The sequence below is a fragment of the Benincasa hispida genome, chromosome 9 (assembly GCF_009727055.1).
Source record: "Benincasa hispida cultivar B227 chromosome 9, ASM972705v1, whole genome shotgun sequence".
NCBI classification, from domain to species: domain Eukaryota; kingdom Viridiplantae; phylum Streptophyta; class Magnoliopsida; order Cucurbitales; family Cucurbitaceae; genus Benincasa; species Benincasa hispida.
In genome coordinates, this window is record NC_052357.1 from 89,979,169 (window position 1) to 90,003,144 (window position 23,976).

A 23,976-nucleotide genomic window follows, 5' to 3' on the forward strand; every position below is an offset into this window, starting at 1 on the left:
TTTTAAAATTATATTTTATTTCTAAAATCAAAATTTATTAATTTTAAAAATTAATTTTCTAATAAAATTATTAAATAATTATTTAAACAATTTAAATAATTCTAATTAATTTAATATCCAATATTAAATTAATTTTTACACAAATTCATCTTCATATATTTAAATCAATTTAAATATATTTTCTCCAATTCTGTTTGATTCTAATTTGAACGTTTCAAATTAACTGATCACGCTACTCTAGAGCTAATCCATTTTCGAGCTAGTAGGGGGACCTCATGGACTTATAGAGCATGGGCTCCAACGATCCGAGATTAATCAGCTAAACTCATTAGACCGATCTAACCCCTATACGTTAACTAATGGGTCACTCCACTAAAGCCCATAGTTGAACTCCCCTCACTGTAGATATTTTATGTCCACTCGGTATAACCATGATTAGTAAGTTAACCCTTCACAGGTTGTTTGTAATAACAGTTGGGTCAAATCTCTATTTTACCCCCAAAATTACCTCTTGTTCCTTAAGTCCCCATTGATCCCTTAATGAACAATTGTTTTGTGATCCAATGGCAAAACTGAGTCCTTCTCATTTATGAGTGGACGGGATCCTTTGTTCAAGCCTCAGAATCAGCACTTAAGTGAACAACCTCTCTACTATCCCTAAAGCGGGTAGGAGTGAATTCCTTCTTGCACCTTATGTCCCCAGCCATCTATTCAGTCTTACCCCTGAAATGGCAATCATATTGAGCCGGTGTTGTTGAGCCAACCCTCACCTATGCAAATCTAAGGGCAATCCCTGATAAACAGAAGTTCATAGTTAGCTCAGGATTGAGGTCAAGTTACCTACGTCATCGCTTTGAAATAGTCAGTCTTAAATAGTAAACAACGTTACAAAGTAAGAGTGACTCATTTCGTGGTCCGATCTTGTACAAACTCTTTTTCACAAGGACACCCCCACTCTTCATGTCTAACATGAACGAATTAGGATCACTTCGTTTGTAGCACTTTACAACTCCTTGTAACAACTATAGAGTAGGCTGTATCCAATAATATTACCAGAATAAGGTACCCAACCGTATCCATGTACTATAGATCATTTTAACTATTTACTCGAATCTGATCCACCTTTATGTCTCCACATAAAGTTCAAGTACTCATCCAATAGTCAAGGGACTTTTAGGTTTATTGGATTTCTATTCAAGCAATAGATTTATTTCAATAACACCTTTATTGAATTATTAGAATAAGCTCTAAATTTTACATACCACGAGTTTTAGGACATAAAACCCAACAAGTGCTACCTGATACTCGATCATTTACTTCTTTCATCCCTCTATCCAAAATCATACAGAGCCCACAACTTCTGGATTCTTACGCTGAGAATACCAAGGTAATCTTGTGGTGGTGTCTAGTTCTGTTAGAGGATCAAGTTTTAATCATTGCTAGTGTTTGAGGGAGATCGAGTTAAAGTTCTTGATTGTTACGTTCGAGTTCTTGTTTGCTGCATTGTTGAACGATCGAGGGAAATACGTGAAGACAGGGTTCTTCAAAGGTATTGTCACTCGATCCCAGTATTTATTGAAGAAGCATGTTGTAGTTTATTGACTAATGCATAATTGTTTCTGCTTGATTGTAAATGTTTAAGTTCTTTCATAATGGAGTTTGGAACAATCCACTTCCGCTCAAAGGTCCTCTATAATTAGAGTTCCTTCAAGTTTGTTCTAGGGATCTAGATCATCAGGGATCATAAGAACAAAAGGTTGGTCATGTCTCAAGCATCGTAAATTGACAAGATGTTTGTCAGATATTCGATACACAATTCCAATAAGGGTTTATTATCTTTCAAGCATGGAATTGTATTGTCCAAGGAGCAATGTCCTATGACTCCTCAAAAAGTTTAGGCAATGAGACGAATTCCCTATGCATTGGCTATTAGTAGCCTTATATATGCAATGTTAAGTACCATACCTGACATTTGCGATGCAGTATGGATTGTCAGTCGATATCAATCCAATCCAAGATTAGATCACTGGATAGCGGTCAAAACAATCCTCAAATACCTTAGAGAACGGGGGACTATATGCTTATGAATAGAGATCAGGATTTGATCCTTACAGGATATATGGACTCTAACTTTCAGACTGATGAGATTCTCGAAAATTCACATCAGGGTCAGTGTTTACTTTGAATGGAGGAGTTATAGTTTGATGGAGTATCAAACAAGGATATATCGCAGATTCCACTATGGAAACCGAATATGTAGTTGCTTCTGAAACTGCTAAAGAGGTTGTTTAGCTTAAAAAGTTCCTTACTAATTTAGAAGTTGTTCCAAATATTTCTTTACCCATCACACTTTTTTATGATAACAGTGGTGTTGTGGCAAACTCTATGGAACCTAGGAGTCATAGAATAGGCAAACACATCGAGCAGAAATATTACTTGATTCGGGAGATTGTGCATCGAGGTGATATGATTGTCATGAAGATTGCTTCGGAGCACAACGTTGCTGATGTTGGGGTTGATACCCTAAATCTCGCAAGGTCCTATAGTTTGTAAATATTATTGAACAAACTCATTATGTTTTTTTAATAAAATATATTATATTTTATTCATTGTCTATAAAATATATGATATTTTAGTTGCATTAACCACAAACCAATAAACTAACATCCAAGGTTATCTTTATAACTTAAACATGTATGGAGAGACATACAGATGGATCATGTTTAAATGATAACCTAAATAGTCTGTAGTAGATGGATAAGGTTGGGTACCTTATCCTGGCGACACTATGAGTATGGTCCGCTTTGTAGGTGTTACAATTATAGTAAAGTGCTACAAATGATTTGATCCTGATCGTTCATGTATAGACATGCAAGCAAGGATATTTTATACAAAGGAGTTTGTATAAGACCGGACCACGAAATGTTTAGTCTCATTATATAACGTCGTTCATAATAGAGACTTATATTTCACCAGGATGACCATAGGTAGCATGATCTAAATCCTGAATGAGTTGTGAATCCTACCTATGAGGGTGGTCCTTTGATTTGTATGGGTGAGAGTGGACAGATCGTCGATTCAACAAGCCTACCATTTTGGGGATTCGTCTGATTGTGGAGCTGAGACCACAGCTATACAAGATGGAATTCAGTCCTTCTCCAAGGTAAGTGTAAGTAGATAAATTACTCCCTTAAGGGCTGATTCCAGGTCTAGAACAATGTGGCGTCACACCCTCTCCGTGTCCGAGAGGGGTTAGTCATAATTGGACTATGATCTATTGTTCATTAGAGAGATAAGTGGTACTTAAGGAGTTAGATGTAACTACAGGGGCAAAACGGTAATTTGGCCTAGCTGTACTTACGAGCAATTTGTGAAGGGTCATCGTACTATTGATTGGTTATATATAATGGATACAGAAATATATCTGTAGTGCAAAGAGTGCAGCTGTCGGTCTTTAGTGGAGTGTCTGACGTTTAACGGATGGTGAATAATTTAATTAAAGAGTTTAATTAATTATTCATGTACCGTTGGAGCTTCAAGCTACAGGTCCATGAGGTCCCCTTGGTAGCTCAATAGGATTAATTGAGAATCAATTTTTGGATTAATTTGAATTGTTCAAATTAATAGAGAGATTTAATTATATATGATATAATTAAAATGTTTCAATTATATGTGATATAATTGTTATAATGTATTTGATACATTATAGCTTAATGAAAGGAAATAAATATTTAAATGAGATTCAAATATAGTTTCTATGAATTAGATTCATAATTGTTAAATTTAATATAAATGTGATTTATATTAAATGTCACATAAAAGAGAAAAGAAACTGATAGTTTATATTGTATGTGATACAATATTAAAACTATAGGTTATGTGTTATATTTGATATAACATATAATTTAATATATGATAAGTTAGTTATCATATTTATATTTATATTAATTATTATCTTAATAATAAGGGAGGGAGTTACAACTCCCTTCCCTTCTTTTCTCTCGACCCACGTAAATGGTAGGTGATTATTTTTGGCAAGTAGAAAAGAAAAAGTTTCTTCTTCTTCTTTGCCAAGTTTGTTGATCGATTGAAAAAGTGAGAAAACAGCAGAAGAGTTCTGCGTGTTTGTTTTTTAGTTTTTTGAAAGAGTTCTCAATCCTTTCTCTCCACAAATTCCTTCATATCCAAAATAGCCAGAGTCCACCACTTCTGGTTTCTTACCCTAAGAATACCAAGGAAACTTTCGTGGTAGTATTCTAACTTGTTCGAGCTTTTTTCTTAGAGAAAGCCTTCAAGAGGTTCGCGAATTGTTCGAGGAAAATTTCTGAAGAAAGGTCTTTAAAGGTAAGGTTTTCGAAACCTTTTCTTTAGCATGTTGTAATTTATAATTAACAATGAAAAATGGAATTTGGTCGATCCGCTTCCTCTCAAGGTTCTCTTCTCCAAGAGTTCTTTTAGCTGATTCATTTACAAAGGCTCTCCCAGCTAAAGTGTTCGAGGGTCATCTAGAAAGTCTAGGTCTACGGGATATGCGGCATGTTGTCTATGGAAAGTAGGAGATGTTACTAGGATATATTGTATGCCCTAGTTTATTATATTTTGTACTTTATTTGTATTGTACATTTGGCTCCCTAAGCTTTAGGAAAAGTAGGAGATTGTTGGGAATGGTGTCCTAAATCTTTCTTGTATTCTGGTAGTTTGTAAACTCTGTATAAACAAACTGTTATTAATAAAAGACTTGTTATTTTATGAGTATATACTCAATCCAATAAACAGAGATCCTAGGTTAATTTATATAATTTAAACATGTATATAGAGACATACAGGTGGATCATGTTTAAATAATAACATAAATGGTATGTAGTAAATGGATAAGGTTGGATACTTTATCCTGGTGACACTATTGATACGACCCACTTTGTAGATCTTACAAGTGTTATAAAGTGTTATAAATAATCTCATCCTGATAATTCATGTAGAGACTGTTGGGGATTATGCCATAAAGTCTCGTGTCCTATAGTTTGTAAAAAGTTTGTACGAACACTTGTAATGTATAATATATGATATTCACTTCACTTCTTGACTTTACATATTAGATGTTTTATTTTCTTTACCACAAACCAATAGACTAAAATCCCTGGTTTTCATTTTGTAACATAAGCATGTATGTGGTGACATACAAGTGGATCATGTCTTAAGTGATAACCCAAATTGTCTGTAGTATATGGATATAGGAGGAAAACCTTATCTTGGTAACACTACGGATGTGGCCTGCTTTGTGGAATAGTTACAAGTGTTGTGACTTGCCAAAGATGATCTGATCCTGATCATTCGTGTGGGGACATACGAGCGGGGGCATCCTATAGAAAGAGTTTGTATAAGGCCTGACCACGAAGTGTTAACGTCTTGTTATATAACGCCATTCATGACATAGACTTCACTTCACTAGGATGACCATAGGTAACATGACCTCAATCCTGAGTGAGTTGGGAACTCTTGCCATTGAGGGCCGCCAACTCAAACCTACCACTTTAGGGATTCGTCTGATTTAGGAGCTGGGAACTTAGCTACACAAGATGGAATTCACTCCTTCCTCAAAGTAGAGGTAAATAGATAGATTGCTCCCTCAAGGGCTGATCCCAAGTCTTGAATGATGTGGCGTCTACACCTTCTCATAGCCCGAGAGGTGTTCACACATAGATGGAAAATGTTGTATTGTTCATTAGAGGGATCAGTGGTACTTAAGAAGTGAGGTGTAACTACAAGGGCAAAACGATAAATTGGCCCAACTGTACTTACGAGCATCTGTGAAGGGTTATCGTACTCATTGTTAGTTATATCTGATGGACACAGAAATATATCTATGGTAAGAAGAGTTCAGTTGTCGGTCTTTAGTGAAATGTCAGTCAGTTAATAGATGGTGAATCTCGTGGCTAAAGAGTTTAGTCAGCTATTCATGTACCGTTGGAGCTTCGAGCCATAGGTCCATAAAGTCCCCTTAGTAGCTTGGATAAAAGTTGAGAATCAATTTTTGGGTCAGTTTGAAATGTTCAAATTGACAAAAGGGAGTTTGATTATATATGATATAATTGAACTGATTAATTATATATGATATGATTGATTAAATATATGAGATACATTAAGCTGGAGGAAATTGGATATAAATATGATTTATATCAAGTAGATGAGAAAACACTATGGTTGATATATGATATTAAAATATAAGTTATGAATATAATATAACTATATTTATTATTTTATAAATTGGACAGTTATGATATAATTGCCCGACGTTTTCTCTGAAATCATGCGTTAGTTATTTTCATTTTGCAAAAGACACACATAATTGCTTCGGTATGAATGGCATTCCATCGCTTAGTAATTGAGAGCATATACGATAAGCTCACATTTTCTAAACGACCGCTCACCAGCGTGCGCTTCTCTAAATGATCGCTTATTATTTATCTCAATGATCGCTTAGCCCTCGAGCCTTACTAAATGATCGTATAGACGATCTTCTAGCTTTTCTTACACGGTCGTGTACCTCGCCTAAACGATCAAGCGCCCTGACTATACGATAGTCATTCTCTTCTCCCACTTGCTTGACCTTTGTATACGATAGTCTTTCCTCCTCACCTCTACCAAATCTGAACAGAACTCACCCTTTGGATTCTCTCTCTGAGAATACTGAGGGCTCCGAGTGGTGGTGTCCTCCCCATTTCCTACTGTTCTTGCAAAGCCATTCGTGGTAAACGACCGGGGTGTTGCTGAACGATTGCTTGACGTTCTAGCGAGAGCGCAGGGAGTCCGTTCGTGTGAGAGAAAGATTTGTTTTGAAGAAAGTTTTGTGTAAATGTATATGTGGAAATTCTGTCACAATGAATTGGAAAGATTCACTTCTGCTCATAGGTACTCTTGCATAAGAGTTCCTTTAGAGACATGTGAGTTGAGGTATCTTATACAAATAGTTTGTATAAGACTGAACCACGAAATGATTAGTCTCATTATATAACACCGTTAATAATAGAGACTTACATTTCACCAGGATGACCATAGGTGACAGACCTAAATCCTGAGTGAGTTGTGAACTCTACCTATGAAGGCGATCTTTTGATTTTCATTGGTGAGAGCGGCTTGATCATTGACTCAATATGCCTATCATTTTGGGGATTCGTCTAATTCGGGAGTTGGGAACATAACTACACAAGAGGAATTCACTCCTTCCTTGATGTCGATGTAAATAGATAAATTGCTCCCTTAAGGGCTGATTCCGGAACTTGAACAATGTGGCCACACCCTCTCTTGGTCCGAAATGGATTAGGTCATAGTTGGATTATGACTTATTGTTCATTAGAGGGATCAGTGGTACTTAAGAAGTTAGATGTAATTACAGGGGCAAAACGAAAATTTTGGCCCTATTGTACTTACGAGCAATTTGTGAATAATCGCACTTTTGATTGGTTATATCCAATGGACATAAAAATATATCTGTAGTGTGAAGAGTACAATTGTCGGCCTCTAGTGTGTGACCGGAAGTTAATGTATGTTGGGTAATTTAATTAAAGAGTTTAATTAAGTATCTAAGTACCATTAGAGCTTCAATTTACAGGTCCATAAGGCCCCCTCTATAGCTCAACAAGGATTATTGAGAATTAATTTTGGATTAATTTGAATTATTCAAATTAATTGAGGAAATTAATTATATGTGATATAATTAATATAATATTTGATACAATATAACATAAAGTTTATTTTGAGAGGAATTAAATATTTGAATATGATTCAAATACTAATTATATGGATGAGATTTATATAATTAAATTTAATGTAAATGTGATTTATATTAAATACCATGTACTATTGAGAGTAATAAAACTATAGGTTATATTTTATTTGATACAACTACAGGTTATGTGTTATATTTGATACAACATATATATATATATATATATATATAATAAGTTAGTTATTATATATTTTTTTATGAAATTAAGTTTATTTTAATTTATTAACAATTAAAGGGAGGGAGTTACAACTCCCCTCCCTTTAATTTACTCTAAAAAAACGTGGAGTGGGGGTTCAGTTTTTTACGCCTTCTTCACACAATATGTCTGTGAAGGTTTTCTTCTGGTAATTCACAAGAACACAAAATGTTTTGTTTTTCTTCTCCATCTCTCAAAATCTTTTTCCTCTTCCCAAAATTCAAAGCCTATAACTCCTGAATTCTCAATCCCTAAGAAGAATACAAGGAGAATACAGGAGATTCATTTTTGGTGAAGGCCATTTGGGATTTCAATTTTGGAAATCGTTTTTCCAGACAAAGAGTTTGTGACCAGAGAAGGAATTACATGAAGACCTTTTAGCTTCAAGGGTAAGTAATTTTCTTTTCCCTAATTCCTTTTCAGCATGCTATGAAATTGTATAATGCATATTTTTTTCCGTAAATTTTGATTTTGTGTAAAATTGTAAAATTGGGGCGATCCCCTTCCGTTGTTCCTTCAATCTTCACATCTTTTCTCGAATTAGGAGGGTAATTTGGGGAAGGGTGTGACATCGACTGTTTCTAATCATTAATTGTAAAAACGTTTTCAAAATTTAATGATTAGCCCTATAATCATGCTCTCTATAGTTTAATTTAATTAACAATCATATTCTAATTAATTAAATAATCCATACTATATGCATTGCATGAAAAATTATAATATTTATATTTATACTACGGATGTTTCATGTATTGGATTGTATGTCCTAAAACTCGCAGTTTGTAATCTTTAAACTTATTCTCTTTTACAATAAAATTGTTGTTGAAGTTTATTCAATAAAGTTGTTATTGAACATGTAAATTGCACTTGTTTATAGCCTAAATCCAATAAACTAAACGAACCCCTGACTATAACATGAATACTTGAACTTTATGTAGAGGGATAAAAATGGATTAAGTTTGAGTATATAGCCAAAACAGTCTATAAGTATAAGGTTAGAGTTGGGTACCTTAACCTGGAAACACTATAGATGCGGCCCGCTTTGTATATGATACAAACGATGTGATTCTAATCGCTCATGTAGAGACATGCAAGTGGGGACATCTTATACAAAAGATGTTTGCATAAGACTGGACCACAAAGTAGTCACTTTTCTTTATAATACCGTTTACTATTAAAACTGACTATCTCAATCAGATGACCTAAGCTAACTCGATCTCAATCTTGAGCTAACTATAAACTTCTGTTTATTTGGGATTATCTTTTAATCGGTATGGGTGAGAGTGACTCATCATCGCCGCTCGATAAGCCTCTCGTTTTAGGAGTAAAAATGGGTAGATAGTTGGAGACATGGTTCTGCAAGATGACATTCACTCTTGCCTACTTTCAAGGATAGTAGAAAGGTCGTTCTCTTAAATACTGACTCCTAATCTTGAACAATAAGCCTCGTACTCTCTATGTCTAAGAGGAACTCGGTTTAATGGTATGACCATAAATTAATTGTTCATTAGTGGATTAGTGGAGACTTAAAGAGCAAGATGTATTATAAGGGTAAAATGATAATTTTGACCCGACTCTAATACGAACAACCTGTGAATGATCGACTTACTGATTATGGTTAAATCAAGTGGACGAAAATATTTGGAGTAGGCATTTTATTATATTTGATATCATTAATGTTTAATTATCGAATAAAACAAAATTGAAGAGTTAAAATATTTCAATTTGATTTAAATATTATAAATATGGATATGGATTCATATTTGGAGTAGGCATTTTATTTATTTAATATTTGATATTAAAATAATATTAAATTAAATTAATTAAATTGTTGAATTAATTATTTACTTTCAAAATTAATTTTATGAAATTTGAATTTGTTTTCCAATTCAAATTTTACATTTAAAATTAATTAAGTTAGATTAATTTAATCTATTTAAATTGATTTAATATTTAAAATAAATAAAATAAGAATTGGCTGTGGATTTATCCCAAAAAAATCCATTACCAATTCCACCTAACCCAATTTCATAATGCTTTTCTAAGTGTCATGTTGTGGTTAACTTAATTTGCATGTATAAAATGTATAAAAAGAAAGTTTTTAATTTGATTAGAAATTTCATGCAAACTTAATTTTTGAAGAAACATTGTTTTTCTCTCTATATCTCTCCAAACTCAAAATCTTCTCCAAATTCCTCTCAATTTGGACTCCACTATCCAATCTAAGACCAAGAGCATAGTTGAGAAGCTCTTATGATTGTCTACATCAATGTTGCTTGAAGCATATTGCAAAAGATTGGAGTAATTTAGGGAATCTTCAAAGATTATGCCCTAGATCCTAATTAGGTTTATTATGAACTTGCATGAAAATCCATGAAATTAGTGTAATTAGAGTGTTCTTGATCCTATTTATTTCATCATGTTCATAACTCCATCATCATGCTCAATACATCTTTGATTTTATAATTTTATTAACATAAGTCAATCATGAAAAACAAACAAGCATGCTCAAGACGTTCAATTAAATATAACTTTTATATTTAAACTAGGTAATACCAGGCTTCATGCTTTATTAATTTCATTAATTTAAGATAATAATTACATTAAATTACTCATGAATTAAATATATATCATGCATTAATATCATACATTATAATGCTTATAATATATTCAAATGCATGAACATGCTTAACCTACGGTGAAATTTATCTAAATGACATCCATAAACCTTTAAATACCAAATGAACCGATAATTTTGGCCTCTAGAATAAATAAAGCAATTAAATTACAATAGTTATGCTAATTTCTCCTAAAATAAACTTCTGCCACTCAAGAACCGAACCAGACCAACTCAAACCACTTTGAACCGGACCCTAAAAACGCGAACCAAGCCAAAACAGCACGGAACCGAACCCAACTAGCTTAAACCAAACCGAAACAACTTGAACCGGATCTAACATCTTGAACCAGGTTTATGTTGTCGTCATGCTGACGTTAGCCCTTCTGCTTCGTACAACACCATTTCCTCTTTTTTCTAATTTCTCAGCGTTTGTTCACGAAAATTTTGCAAAATTCGCAATATACATTAACAATGCAATTAATCCCACAAAAATCCATTGTAAATTTCATAATCCTAATTAATATATAACCTAGCTTTGATACCATTTGTAAGGATAAAAGCTCTATCGCAACGGAAAGCACAGAACTGAAATTCATTATTAATTTGGAATTTCTAAAATACCCATACAACAAAAATTAGCCTACTGTAAAATCAGAATCTAGGTTAAGTATGCTTAAAATTCACAAAAAATGGGTTGAAAACCTTTATCTTTGTAGAATCGAATGAGAATCCAATTCTCCAATTGGGATTTTAGAACACCACAAAAAAAGCGACCTTCCTATCCTTTGAGAAACCTTTGGTAATCAATTGAATTGGGAACAAGAAAGGGAGAATGAGGAATTTTTTTTAAGCGAAGTAAAAGGGCGGAACTATTCTGTACAGAATTGTTCTCCTTATCCTCTGTAATCAAAACTATTTCTTTTATCAACCAAGATAAGGAAGGAAAGAAACGTGGAACCGCCCACATTTTTAAATAACTTCCACATGTGGAGTTATCTAATTAATTTAATTAATTATTAATTAATCATTAATTAAATCTAATTTAATTATTGATTTCATTTAAATTATATTAAATGAAACATCCCTCACATAATCTATAGTTTTAATTCAATTAATTTAACTAAATAAAATAAAATAAAATAATTATTTAATTCTCCAAATTAAATATGGCTTACATTTGAATCATATTCAATTGTATTTCTCTCATCAACTATAGTTTTAATGTGCATCAAATACATATTAATTTTAACCTATAGTTTCAATATGAATCCAATTCATTAATACTTGAACTCTTTCAAATATTTAATTCTTCCATAAATTAGTTTTGAATCATATCCAAAAATAATTTTATATTATAAAGTTTAATTGAAATATAAAATTTATATTATAATGTATCATTATACATTATATTATTTCCCTAAGTGAATTTGAACATTCAAACTCTATCCAAAGCATAGTTCTCTCAATTCTCTTTACGAGCTAGGAAGGGACCCCATGGACCTACAAATCAAAAGTTCCAACGATATGAGATTAATTGGCTAAACTCATTAACCAATTAAACAATATTCGTAACTGTGGGTACACTCCATTAAAAATCCATAGTTGCACTCTTCTCACTGCATATATATTTATGTGTCCACAGATATAAACCAATGACAGCAAGTTAGTCTTTCACTAGTGTTCGTAACACTAGTTGAGTCAAATTATCGTTTTACCCCTAGGTTACCTCTGTATCTTTAAGTACCAGTGTCCCCCTAATGAACAACCTGTTTATGGTCTAACCATTAAACAGAAACTCCTCTCGGGCCATGAAAGGGTAGGGCCCTTTGTTCAAGTCCTAGAGACACCACTTAAGAAAATACTCATCTACTTACCCTAAAGTTAGGAATGAATGAATTCAATCTCGTGAAATTATGTTCCTAGCTCCTCGCTCGGTCTTGTTCCCAAAATGGTAGGCTTATCGAGTTGGAAAACTAATCACTCTCACTCATACAAATCAAAAGACAATCCCTCATGAACAGGAGTCCATAACTCACTCAGGATTAAGACTAAGTTGCCTAGGTCATCCTAGTGAAATTGAAACCTAACTAGTCAATGGAGTTACATCTAATGGTTACTATTTCGTGGTCCGGTCTTATACAGACTCATTGCATAGGATACCCTCAGTCGCACGTCCCCTACACGAATGTGTTGTATTATTGCATTTGGATCAAATACAAAGTGGGTCGTATTCATTGTATCACCAGGATAAGGTACCCAGCCTTATCCATATACTATAGACTCTTTAGGTTGTAACTTGAACACTGATTCTCGTATATCTCCACATAAAATTTAAGACTCATATAACAGTCTAGGATGTTAGTTTATTGGATTAGGGTTATTTAGGCAAGATAAATACAAGATAAACAATAACTATTTATTACAATAAACATTAATAACACTTTATTAATGATCGGTCAAATGTTACATTTACTATCTACGAGTTTTAGGACGTAAAACCCAACATTTTGTTGCTCTTTGTATAGAATAAACTTGAGCATATATTCTTTTGAGTTAAATGCAGTAGTAGAAAAGAATTCTCCAAATTTATGGCATCGAAGGCTAGGGCATATGAGCGATAAGAAGATTAAATTGTTGGCAGGTAAATCTCTTATCCTTGTTGATAAATCTGTTTCTCTTGACTCTTGTGATCATTGTTTGGCAAGTATGCAACATTACAATTTCCTTTTTTAGGAAGTCCACTAGAAGGCAAGGAAAATTGAAGTGAATATATTATGTTATTTGTGGGCTTATTGAGGTGGAGTCATTTGATGGCAATAAATATTTTGTCACTTTTAATGATGATGCTACTCGAAGAACTTGGGTGTATATGTTGAAGACAAGTGCTCAAGATTTTTAAGAAGTTTCATGTCATGGTAGAAAGGGAGACCAAAATAAAATTGAAGTATCTTCTATCTAACGATGATGGTAAGTATACTTTGAATGAGTTTTTGTTCACAACATGGCATTAGACATAAGAAGATAGAGACTGACACATCACAACACAATGGAGTTGCTGAGAGGATAAACAGAACCATTGTGGAGAAGGTAAGGTGTATGCTTAGAATCTCTGAACTTCTTAAGACATTTGAGGTGAAGCACTGGAATGCACCGTGTATTTGATTAATCAATCCATCAATTCCTCTTGGTCTAGACATTCCAGAGAGAGCATGGAAGGGACATGATCCCACTTATTTGCATATCAGAGTCTTTGGCAGCAAGACACACATGCATGTGCCTAAAGAACAAAGGTCAAAGCTTGATTCAAAAGACCAATCCATGTGTTTTTGTTGGGTATGGGGATGAAGAGTATAGTTATAGGCTCTATGATCTAGAAAATGAAAAGATAGTGGGAAGCATAAATGTAGTATTCTTTGAGCACGAAAAGGGTGCAGATCTTCTTAGTACAAGGTACACTTCTACTTCAGGGTTGTGTTTTGATACTACTAATAATTCTACTTCTACTTCTATGTCGTTCAACTGACAAATGAGAATGTCGATGATGTACATGATGATGTTGGTACAACCTGATGGCAATGTACCAAATCATGTTGATGATGTAATCTTGACGAGTCTTCATCTGATGAAGAAATTCATGAGGAAGATGCATATGAGGAAGTGATTCATGGAGAAGTTCATGAGCAAGGGGAGTAACCTATTCCTCACGTGGAGGATACTAAGGCTTGATTGTCCACCAAAGTGCGTAAACCTTCAACAAAATATCCAAGCTCAGAGTTCATTCTAGTTAGTGAAGATGGAGAGCCAAAGAACTATCAAGAGGTCTTGTCTCATGATGAAAAAGACCAGTGGCTCGATGCAATGAAGAAGAAGATAAATTCCCTATAAAAGAACGAAACCTATGAGCTTGTGAAGCCTCCAAAGGGCAAGAAAGTATTAAAATATTAATGGGTTTTCGAGTACAAAAAGGATGGTGAGAAGATAGTGAGGTACAAAGCCAGATTAATGGTTAAGGGATGCAACCACAAAAAGGGCATTGACTTTGATGAGATCTTCTCTCTAGTGATCAAAATGACATCTATCAGAACAATGTTGGGATTAACAGCAAGTCATGATCTTGAGATAGAGCAAATTAATGTAAAAACCACTTTTTTACATGGTGACTTGCATGAAGAAATCTACATGGAGCAACCTAAAGGATTTGAAGAAAAGGGAAAGACAAACTTGTTTGCAAGTTGAAGAAAAGTCTTTATGGGCTTAGATAAGCGCCAAGGCAGTGGTACAAGAAATTTGATTAATTTATGATAAGCAATTATTATAAACGAACTATAGTTGATTCTTGTGTGTATATGTAGATGATATGTTGATAGTTGGACAAGATATAAATATGATTCAAAATTTGAAGAAAGATTTGTCCAAGTCATTTGGCATGAAAGATTTAGGTCTTGTAAAACAAATCTTAGGTATGGAGATTGCTCGTAACAGGAAAGCTAGAAAATTGTGGTTATCCCAGGTGAAATATATTGATCTTTGTAGTATGCTTACTGGGATGAGGTTCAAGTGACATGGATGTGATTGAGACTTCCCTGTGTTGGGCTAGAGGGGAAGATTGTTATGAGTGTCCAGCCCATTTGTTGCACAAGTAATACTTTATTTTAAACTTGTGTTTTCTGAGCCTATTTGGCCAAATTTTTTGGGTTGGCCCATCTTCAAAGCCCTAGGTTTTCTTTTATGTGATATGATGATGACCTAAGGGAAGAAGAGTGAAAAAGAAGCAGAAATTCGGAGAGAAAGACAATAATTCGGTTTTTCAGTGACAACTTCCATAAAATTGTCGATTGCCAGAGTTTGAACCATTGGATTGTGCTAAAATTTGGTCAACCTATTCAAGACACATAAGATCTCGTTTTGAACGGTTGGATTATTGCTTATGTGATATACATAGGGCATATCGTTTGGAGAACAATTATATCATGATAATAGGAAGAATATCAGTAAGATCTAAACAAGAATGAATAAATTAACATATGGTTCAAATTTAAACTATAATCACGTTATAGAATCAAATTGAAACTTGGTTAACCTTCAAATATAATTTCTAAATTGTTAACATAAGCATAATTCAATATTAATTGATATACACTATTTTCTTTAAAGTTGGAGGTATGAATTTCCTTACGGCCACATCTCACCTTTTTGTTGTACTATAATAAAATATAATCTTTAAACTTTAAGGTTTCTCTCTAACAAATTCATGAACTAAACTTACAGTTCTTGAAGGCTCAATTCGATAACTATTTTGTTTCGACTTTGCTTTTTAAAATTAAGCTTATAAGCATGACTTTTCCCTATGGTTTTATTGTTTTATTATCTATTTAAAAAAAATTAAAAATAAGCCAATTTTTGGAAACTAAAAACAGCATAAGAAAGTAATTTTTAAAAAACTTGATTTTGTTTTTTAAAATTTTGTTTTAAATTTTGTGTCTAATAGATCATTGATCTAATCAATACTTTTTATAAAATTTATGGATTTATTAGACATAAAATCAAAAGTTTAAAGTAGCTACTAGAACTTATGAGACCAAAAATTGGAAATTCATGTATTAAATATTGTTGAAGTTTAGGGATATATGTTAGACAAAACATCAATAGTCAATTAGTGATTTTGTGAGGCATAAAAATACGAAAATTTTATATACTAAACATGTAATTTGACCAAGTTGTCAAAATCATACAGAAAACCGTTCTTTTTTAATAATATGGGATGAGTGAATCGAACCTCTTATCTAGTCAAGTACAAACTTTATATTATATGAACGATACTCATTTGGCTATAGAAAATCAATTTGAAACAATATCCAAAAACATAGTAACTAAATTTGCAACTTAATATCTAATGTAAACACAATGCGTTGTAGATCTTAATCCCAATTATACAATTTAGGGTGTGTTTGATTTAACTTTTCTGAGTATTTAATCTTGAAAAAAAAAGTCATTTTAAAAAAATTTAAAGTGTTTAACAACCATTCAAAATAACTTTTAAAATACTCTCAATAAAAATATATTATAAACTATTTTTATGCAAATAAAAAATGACTTTTTTGAAAATCATTTTTTTCCATCCACCTTTAGTCAGCTCAAATAGTCATTAATCCAAAAGAATAGTAAGTAAAAAACATGCGAAAATGAAAAAGGAAAACACACATTTAATTAACTAAAAAGAAACATTCTTAAAATGATTAATGAACATTAATAGTCACATTTAATGGCACAGTACATAGTTGATATTTAATACTACACAACCTCAAACTCAAAATTAACAACAAAATACCAAACATTTCACGTTCTAAGAACCAAAAATAAAATTCATCACAAAAAAAGAAAAAGAAAAAAAGAAAAAAGAAAAAGAGTAGTCTTGTCCTTTGTCTGCTTGTCACTTGCCAATTTCCAATAATATTATTATTTTATTATGTAATTGCTACAACTGCGCCCGTGACTCCTGCAGTAAAAACAAATAAATATAAATAAATAAATTATTTATCAAAATATTTTCACCACTCAATTATTGGAATTTTTTTTTCACAAATTTTCCATGACATTATGTATAAGATTCGATGTCTCTGTCTCACTCAACTTATGAGTTTTTATTTAATATTTTTCGATACACTTATAAATATTTAGCCCAAATATAAAACAAGAATTAGTATTTATGTGAATTAAATATTAACAATAAGCAAGTTGGTAAGTACTATATTATTTTTTGAATGTTTAATTTGCGTATTTTGAAAATGTCTTTTTTTTTTTTTTTACTATAGATAAATACAACACATTACTACTAACAAATTTCTTAGAATGATATCAAATATAATTTTATATTAAAAAGTTTTATAGAGAAATTGGATTATAAAAGATAAAATCTCAAAGTCTTTTGAACCTTTTGAGACAAAATGGATGAATGCGTCAATAAATAAAAACCAAAATGTACTCTCTTTTTTATTCAAACATCTAACATTTGAAACAGATATAGAGAACTTCTATATAAAATAATAATTTATTTATATTCACACATATATATTATAATTAATTATATATATTAGTTACAATGATTTTTCTATATATATTATCAATATTTTGTGTACAGGATAAACAAATTTACGTATTATGTTGTGGAATAAAATTTTGTGATATGGTAGATTTCTTTTTAGAAAATTGAATTTACTTCTATATATATTAATCATTGTGGTCTAAAATAAGAATATATTATAATACTATTTTTGGTCAATAAGAGTTTGTGATGTAGCAACTATTTTTGTGATTGGAGTGGAGGGAGAAAAAATGTGTAACCTTGAAGAAATAAACAGCTATGAATACTAAGTAAAAGGTGGTGTAAGCTCTAGTTAGAAGTTGGTAATGAAATTTTATGAAAAATTGAGATGTGGAGATTTTGGTACCTGAAAGGATTGGCTTAGTAAGAAGGGCATTGGAAATCAGAGGGAGGGTGTTTGCCACAGTCGATGAGGACTTGAAGGGCAATGGGGATGATGATATTGATATTAAGAAGCTTAGCCTTAATGGTGGTACACAAACAAAGCGCCGCATCCAAATCCACCAGCCCTTCAAGAACAGGGCAGCAAGTTTGTTTCGTCTGATCGCCGATTCCGATATGGATCAACCCACCCAACAAATCCACACACGCTCCCAGCTTCAGTGTGTCAATGGGGCATTTCCCCGGCTTCGGCGGCGGCGGCGGGCACGGCGTCTCCGGCGATGGCACCACCGGCGCTGGCTTCACTGGCGGTGGCGGACTAGGTACCGGCACATACACTGGCGGCGGAGGCGGCGATGGGTACACCACCGGTGGCGGTGGCGACGGTGGTGGTGGGGGTTTAGCCACTGGGGGTTGGACGTATGGGGGAGGTGGTTTTGGGATGTATGGGGGAGGCGGTTTTGCGGTAGGTGGTTTTGGGATGTATGGGGGTGGCGGTTTTACGGTGGGTGGATTTTGGGACGTAGGGGGGAGGTGGTTTGACGGTGGGGGTTTGTAGGGAGGAGGGGATTTGGGGGATTTGGGGGTTTAGGCGGGTAATGCGGCGGTTTGTGCGGTGGATGTTTGGGTTTAGGGGAAGGAGGGTAAGAAGGGGATTTGCCACAGTCACAAGCAAGAGTGTTGAGAAGAGAAGAGAGGTTGAAGAAGAGGAAGAGGAGGAAGGAAATGGAGAGTTTGATCCCCATTTCTGTTCTTCAGAATGGAAGAATAATGTGGACTTGGGATTTTGTGAAGTAATTTGGTGAAGGGTTTGGGGATTTTATAGGGATACAAATGTGGGTGAGGGAAGCTTTTGGATCCCATAAACAATGATTTTTTTTAAGGGCCCATAAACAATTATATTAGTTCGATGTGAGATATATGCATGAAAATATCCCTCAAAATGTCGAAACATTTGTAAATCGAATGGTTTGACATTGATATTATTGAAGGTTGTCCAAGACAAGGCCTAAAGTCCATAGATGGGTCAAATCCCAAAGAGAATTGGGATAAGGCATAGGGAAGTGGGCACCTTAATAGGGAATAATTAGAGCTTCAAGTTTTGGCCGACCAGCTAAGTCAATGGATATATCAATAAAAAAATAATCGAGTTACGCTCGATCAGTACCCTGTAGCTTCAAGCATTGGAAACAATCCTAACATTGTCAGGATTACACGTAAGCACATGTGATTGTCAAAGAAAGGTCATTATAAATGTCCTCATTTGATGACCCAAAAATGAAAAGTGTAAGTAATCTCCAAATCAGAGCTCTGACCTTACTTCTTGTGCGTTTAGTTGAACTATACACTCCATGTACTAACTTAGGTATCAAAGTGCAGTAGGCTTGAAACCACATCGATACAAGAATCTCTTATACAAGTTAGCTTGAAAAGTAAGACTAGATTAGGAGAAACGAGTCCGAGGTCAAGCCCACAAAGGACCTACGACGACGATGAACGCGTGCAAGATTTGGGCACCAATAGATATTGAATATTCATTGATATCCTAGCTATCTTTAGTAAGTCCTTGTAAAAGTTAAATGTATAAAAAAAAATGTCATCTATTTAATATAATATGAATAGAAGTACGAATAACAATATCCATAACTTAGTTGGAGCAAAAATAACTTAATTATTAATCTAAATAAATTTTATATGTTTTTTTGACTTATAGAAATATCCACTTATATTGGTATTTTATCAATATAATACGTCTAATTGAATTTAAATGTTGATATTCTAATCCTATTAGATTTTTGAAAACTTAAAAAAATCATTTTTGAAATAATTTGGTTAAGATTAATAATACACATTTTCTAGAAGAAATGAAAATCACGATAAAAGAATTAATTGACCGAACCGTCGCCCATGCCGTGAACTTCTAAGACCGAACCACTGGACGGAAACCTCCCACGCTGCCCGCTGATCTGCAAGCACCACGCTCTCGCGGGACCAGATTCAGCCTTTAGACTCGTATTTTAGCTGGCTCGACGCCTCTGCCTTGTTACCCTGACCGACCACACAGTCTAGATGGCGTCCCTACTCCTCTGGCGACTCCTTCCTTTGCTTTAGGCGGTTTCTGGTGCACAGAAAAAAATCTGGTTTTTTTTTTCTTTTCAAAAAAAGTCACGCGAAGTGCTACCCTAAGTGGCAAAGAAAATGGAAATTACAAAATTGTCATTGCTCATTATTTACAAGAATACCATTGGGCCTTTAATTTTTCCAAAAACCCAATAAAACCCATTTAAATACCTTGTTATTCTCTAAAAATCTCCCTCATAACAAGAATATTTACGTGCCAAGCTGATTCTTCAATCTTTCTATCATCCAGATTTAATATTCAACCCATCTAATAGGTATTTAAACCTATGGGCTGGAAGAACCTTGGTTAAATAAACTCTCAACTGTATGAACCTTGACTAGTTCAACATCTTTCTGGGTCACAACTTCTCTGATAAAATGAAATTTGACATCGATATGCTTAGACCGTTCGTGATGAGATGGATTCTTCGCAAGATGAATAGCACTCTGGCTATCACAATGGACGATAGGAATGAACTCCTGCGACAACAACTCACCAACTATCCTTTTCAACCACACTGCCTCTTTCACAGCTTCACCCACTGAAATATACTCTGACTCAGTAGTAGACAAGGCAACAACTGATTGAAGAGCAACTTTCCAACTGACCACATTACCAAACAAACGAAAAATGTGACCTGATAGAGACCTTCTTTTGTCAAGGTCTGCAGCATAATCTGCATCTGTGAAGCCTTCCAACAGTGTTGATTTATCACAATCCTTGCTAAAACGCATTGATACACTGGCACTACCTTTCAAATATCGAAGCACCCATTAAACTGCATTCCAATGCTCCTTCCCAGGATATGAAATAAACCTACTTATCATACTTATAGCATAACCCAAGTCAGGCCTAGTACAAATCATCAAATACATAATACTTCCAACAACATTACAATAGGGAATATTAGCCATCTCTAACCTTTCTTGTTCAGTAACAAGACATTTGAGATGAAGAAAACCTAAAATGAGATGCTAAGGGTGTCGAAGCTGCCTTACAACTAAACATATTATATTTCTTAAGCAGTTTATGCACATAACTCTCCTGCGAAATGGTTCACAAACCTTTCTCCCTATCTCTTTTCACATCCATGCCTAGGATTCTTTTCAGTTCACCTAAATCTTTCATCTCAAATTCACTACTCAATCGTTTCTTGAGATCACAGATTTCAAAATAATATTTAGACACCAGAATCATATCATCTACATACAGAAGTAGATAAGTGTATGTACCTTTCTGAGATAGTTTCTAGTACACGCAGGCATCATATGAGCTCCTGTGAAACCCCTGCTTCAGAATAAAGGTGTCAAACCTGGTATACCACTGTCTTGGCGATTGCTTCAGTCCATAGATGGACCTGTGAAGACGAAAAACCATGTCTTCCTTTCCTTTCACCTCATAGCTCAGGTTGAGCCATGTAGATCACTTCCTCCAATTCACCAAGAAGGAAAGCTATGGTGATGTCCATCTGTTCAACAAATATATCAAAGTGAACAGCAATAGATAAAATTAATCGAATGGACGAATGTCTCACCACCGGAGAGAAAATCTCATGAAAGTCAACTCTCTCCTTTTGAGTGTAGCCCTTGAATACCAGTCTAACCTTATACCTAGGCTTGTTGTCACCTCATGTACCTAGTTTGATTTTATAAATTCACTTTGACTGAATTAGTTTCTGATTAGGAAGCCTTGGAACCAATGACCATGTTTGGTTCTTCTGCAATGAGAACAATTCTGCTTCCATAGCATCCTTCCACTATTCCTTCGAATAAGATACTATAGCCTTCTCAAAAGCAAGAGGCTCTATTTCAATTCTGTCAGCTGCACAAGTAAGAGCATAAGCAACTAAATCAGCATAACCATACCTTGTAGGAGCATGCCTCACCCGTTGAGGCCTGTCACGTGTAAGCTGATAGTTCTGTAGGTCACTGCCACTTGAGCTTTCTTCACCAAAAACTCCCTCATCAATTAAAGTCCTCTGCAATTGAGGCTGTCTACCATCAAAATTGGATGACTGATCATTGAATCACTTGAACTAACTGATGGTTGTGCTTAAGAATCAATTCTAACCTCTGCCTCAACCTGATCAACTGTCTACTGTTTCTGCTACTCTTTGACACGAAATGGCATCTCATTAAAGGTCACATCTCTACTGATAATATATTTATTTCTGCCCTCTTCTAAGCACCAAAGTTTATATCCTTTAACACCCTAAGGATAGCCAATAAACTTACATTTCAGTGCCCTCTTATTCAGCTTCCCTTCCTTAACATGAGCATAAGCTGAACATCCAAACACTCTGAGATGATCCAAGCTTGAAGCTTTTCCTGTCCATATCTTATGAGGAGTCTTTAGTACTAAAGAGGAAGACGGACTCCTATTAATAAGATAACAGGCTGTTTGGGCAGCTTCCCCCAAAATTTCAAGGGTAATGAAACATTTGTCAAGAGACATCTTGTACGCTCCATAATTGTTCTGTTGAACCTCTCAGCTAAACCATTCTACCGTGGAGTGTACGTAACAGTGAAATGCCTCATAATTCCCTCAGATTTGCAAAATTTATCAAATTTGTGATTCACAAATTCTAAACCATTGTTTGTCCTCAGATACTTTACCTTTCTGCCTGTCTGGTTCTCAACCTGCTTTTTCCATTCAAGAAATTTCTCAAAATTTCATCCTTCTGTTTCAGTGGATACATCCACACCTTTCTTGAAAAGTCATCAAATTGACATAAAGTATCTTGAACCTCCCATAGAAGGTACCTTTGTAGGACCCCACAAATCTGAATGAATATAATCCAAAAGTCCTTTGGTAGAATGCTTCCCTTTCCCAAACTTCACTCTAATAAACTTTCCCATTATGTAATGTTCACAAAATGAGAGTTCAATGTCTTTAACTCCTCCAAGCAAACCTTGTTTTGAAGAGCTTGAAGATCTCTTTCACTCACATGAGCTGATCTGTTATGCCATAACATGGACTTATTAGTTTCTTTCTCAGATGCAACAGTAGCACTACCTGAAACTGCAGTACCCTCCAACACATAAAGGTCATTCCTCAAGGTCCCCTTCAGCTTAACCAAAGAGCCCTTGATAACCTTCAGAACTCCATTCTCAGATTTATAAGAATAACCTGATCTATATAATTCACCCAGAGAAATTAGAATTTGTTTGAGTTCTGGAACATAGCTTACATTTATAAGAATTCTGATCATACAATCATGTGTTGCAATTCGAACTGACCCAATTCCTTTTACATCACAAGTACCATTATTACCAAGATCCCCCATCATTTTCTTGAAAGTCAATAAAGAAATCCCGATTAGGAGTCATGTGAAACGTGCACCTTGAATCCATGATCCAAGCATTCTGAATATCCCTGCTGGACACCATCAAAACCTCTGCTGAATCATACCCAATAATATTTGCTGCACTAGAATCCCCTGTATGTTTGCTATTTGATGCTTCCTTGCTCTTATTCAAAGGGCAATTTTTTCTAAAGTGTCCTTCTTTATGACATAGGAAACACTTTTTGCTTTTTTCCTTTGATTTCTGCCTCTGGCCATGAGTAACTCTCCATCTTGCGTTCCTTTTTAATCTCGATATTTCTAGTTCTCAAGGCATCCAACACTATATCCATGGACAATGAATCCTGTCCATATTTAATAGCTGCCTTAACTTCTCGATACGATTCTGACAAAGAATTCAGAAGAATAACTGCTTAATTTTCATCCGACAACTTCTCACCGATGTTATTGAGATCAACTATAATC

The 23,976-nt window shown here is 34.3% G+C and overlaps 1 protein-coding gene across 1 annotated transcript; it reads right to left on the reverse strand.

Annotated features, from left to right (window-relative positions):
- Positions 1–16,835: 16,835 nt before the first annotated feature.
- Positions 16,836–18,892, reverse strand: LOC120087174 (36.4 kDa proline-rich protein). The gene is given in 3 exon segments (XM_039044080.1): positions 16,836–17,098; positions 18,051–18,661; positions 18,664–18,892. Coding segments are annotated over 2 exon segments (765 nt in total). The 5' UTR covers positions 18,832–18,892; the 3' UTR covers positions 16,836–17,098; positions 18,051–18,064.
- Positions 18,893–23,976: the final 5,084 nt, after the last annotated feature.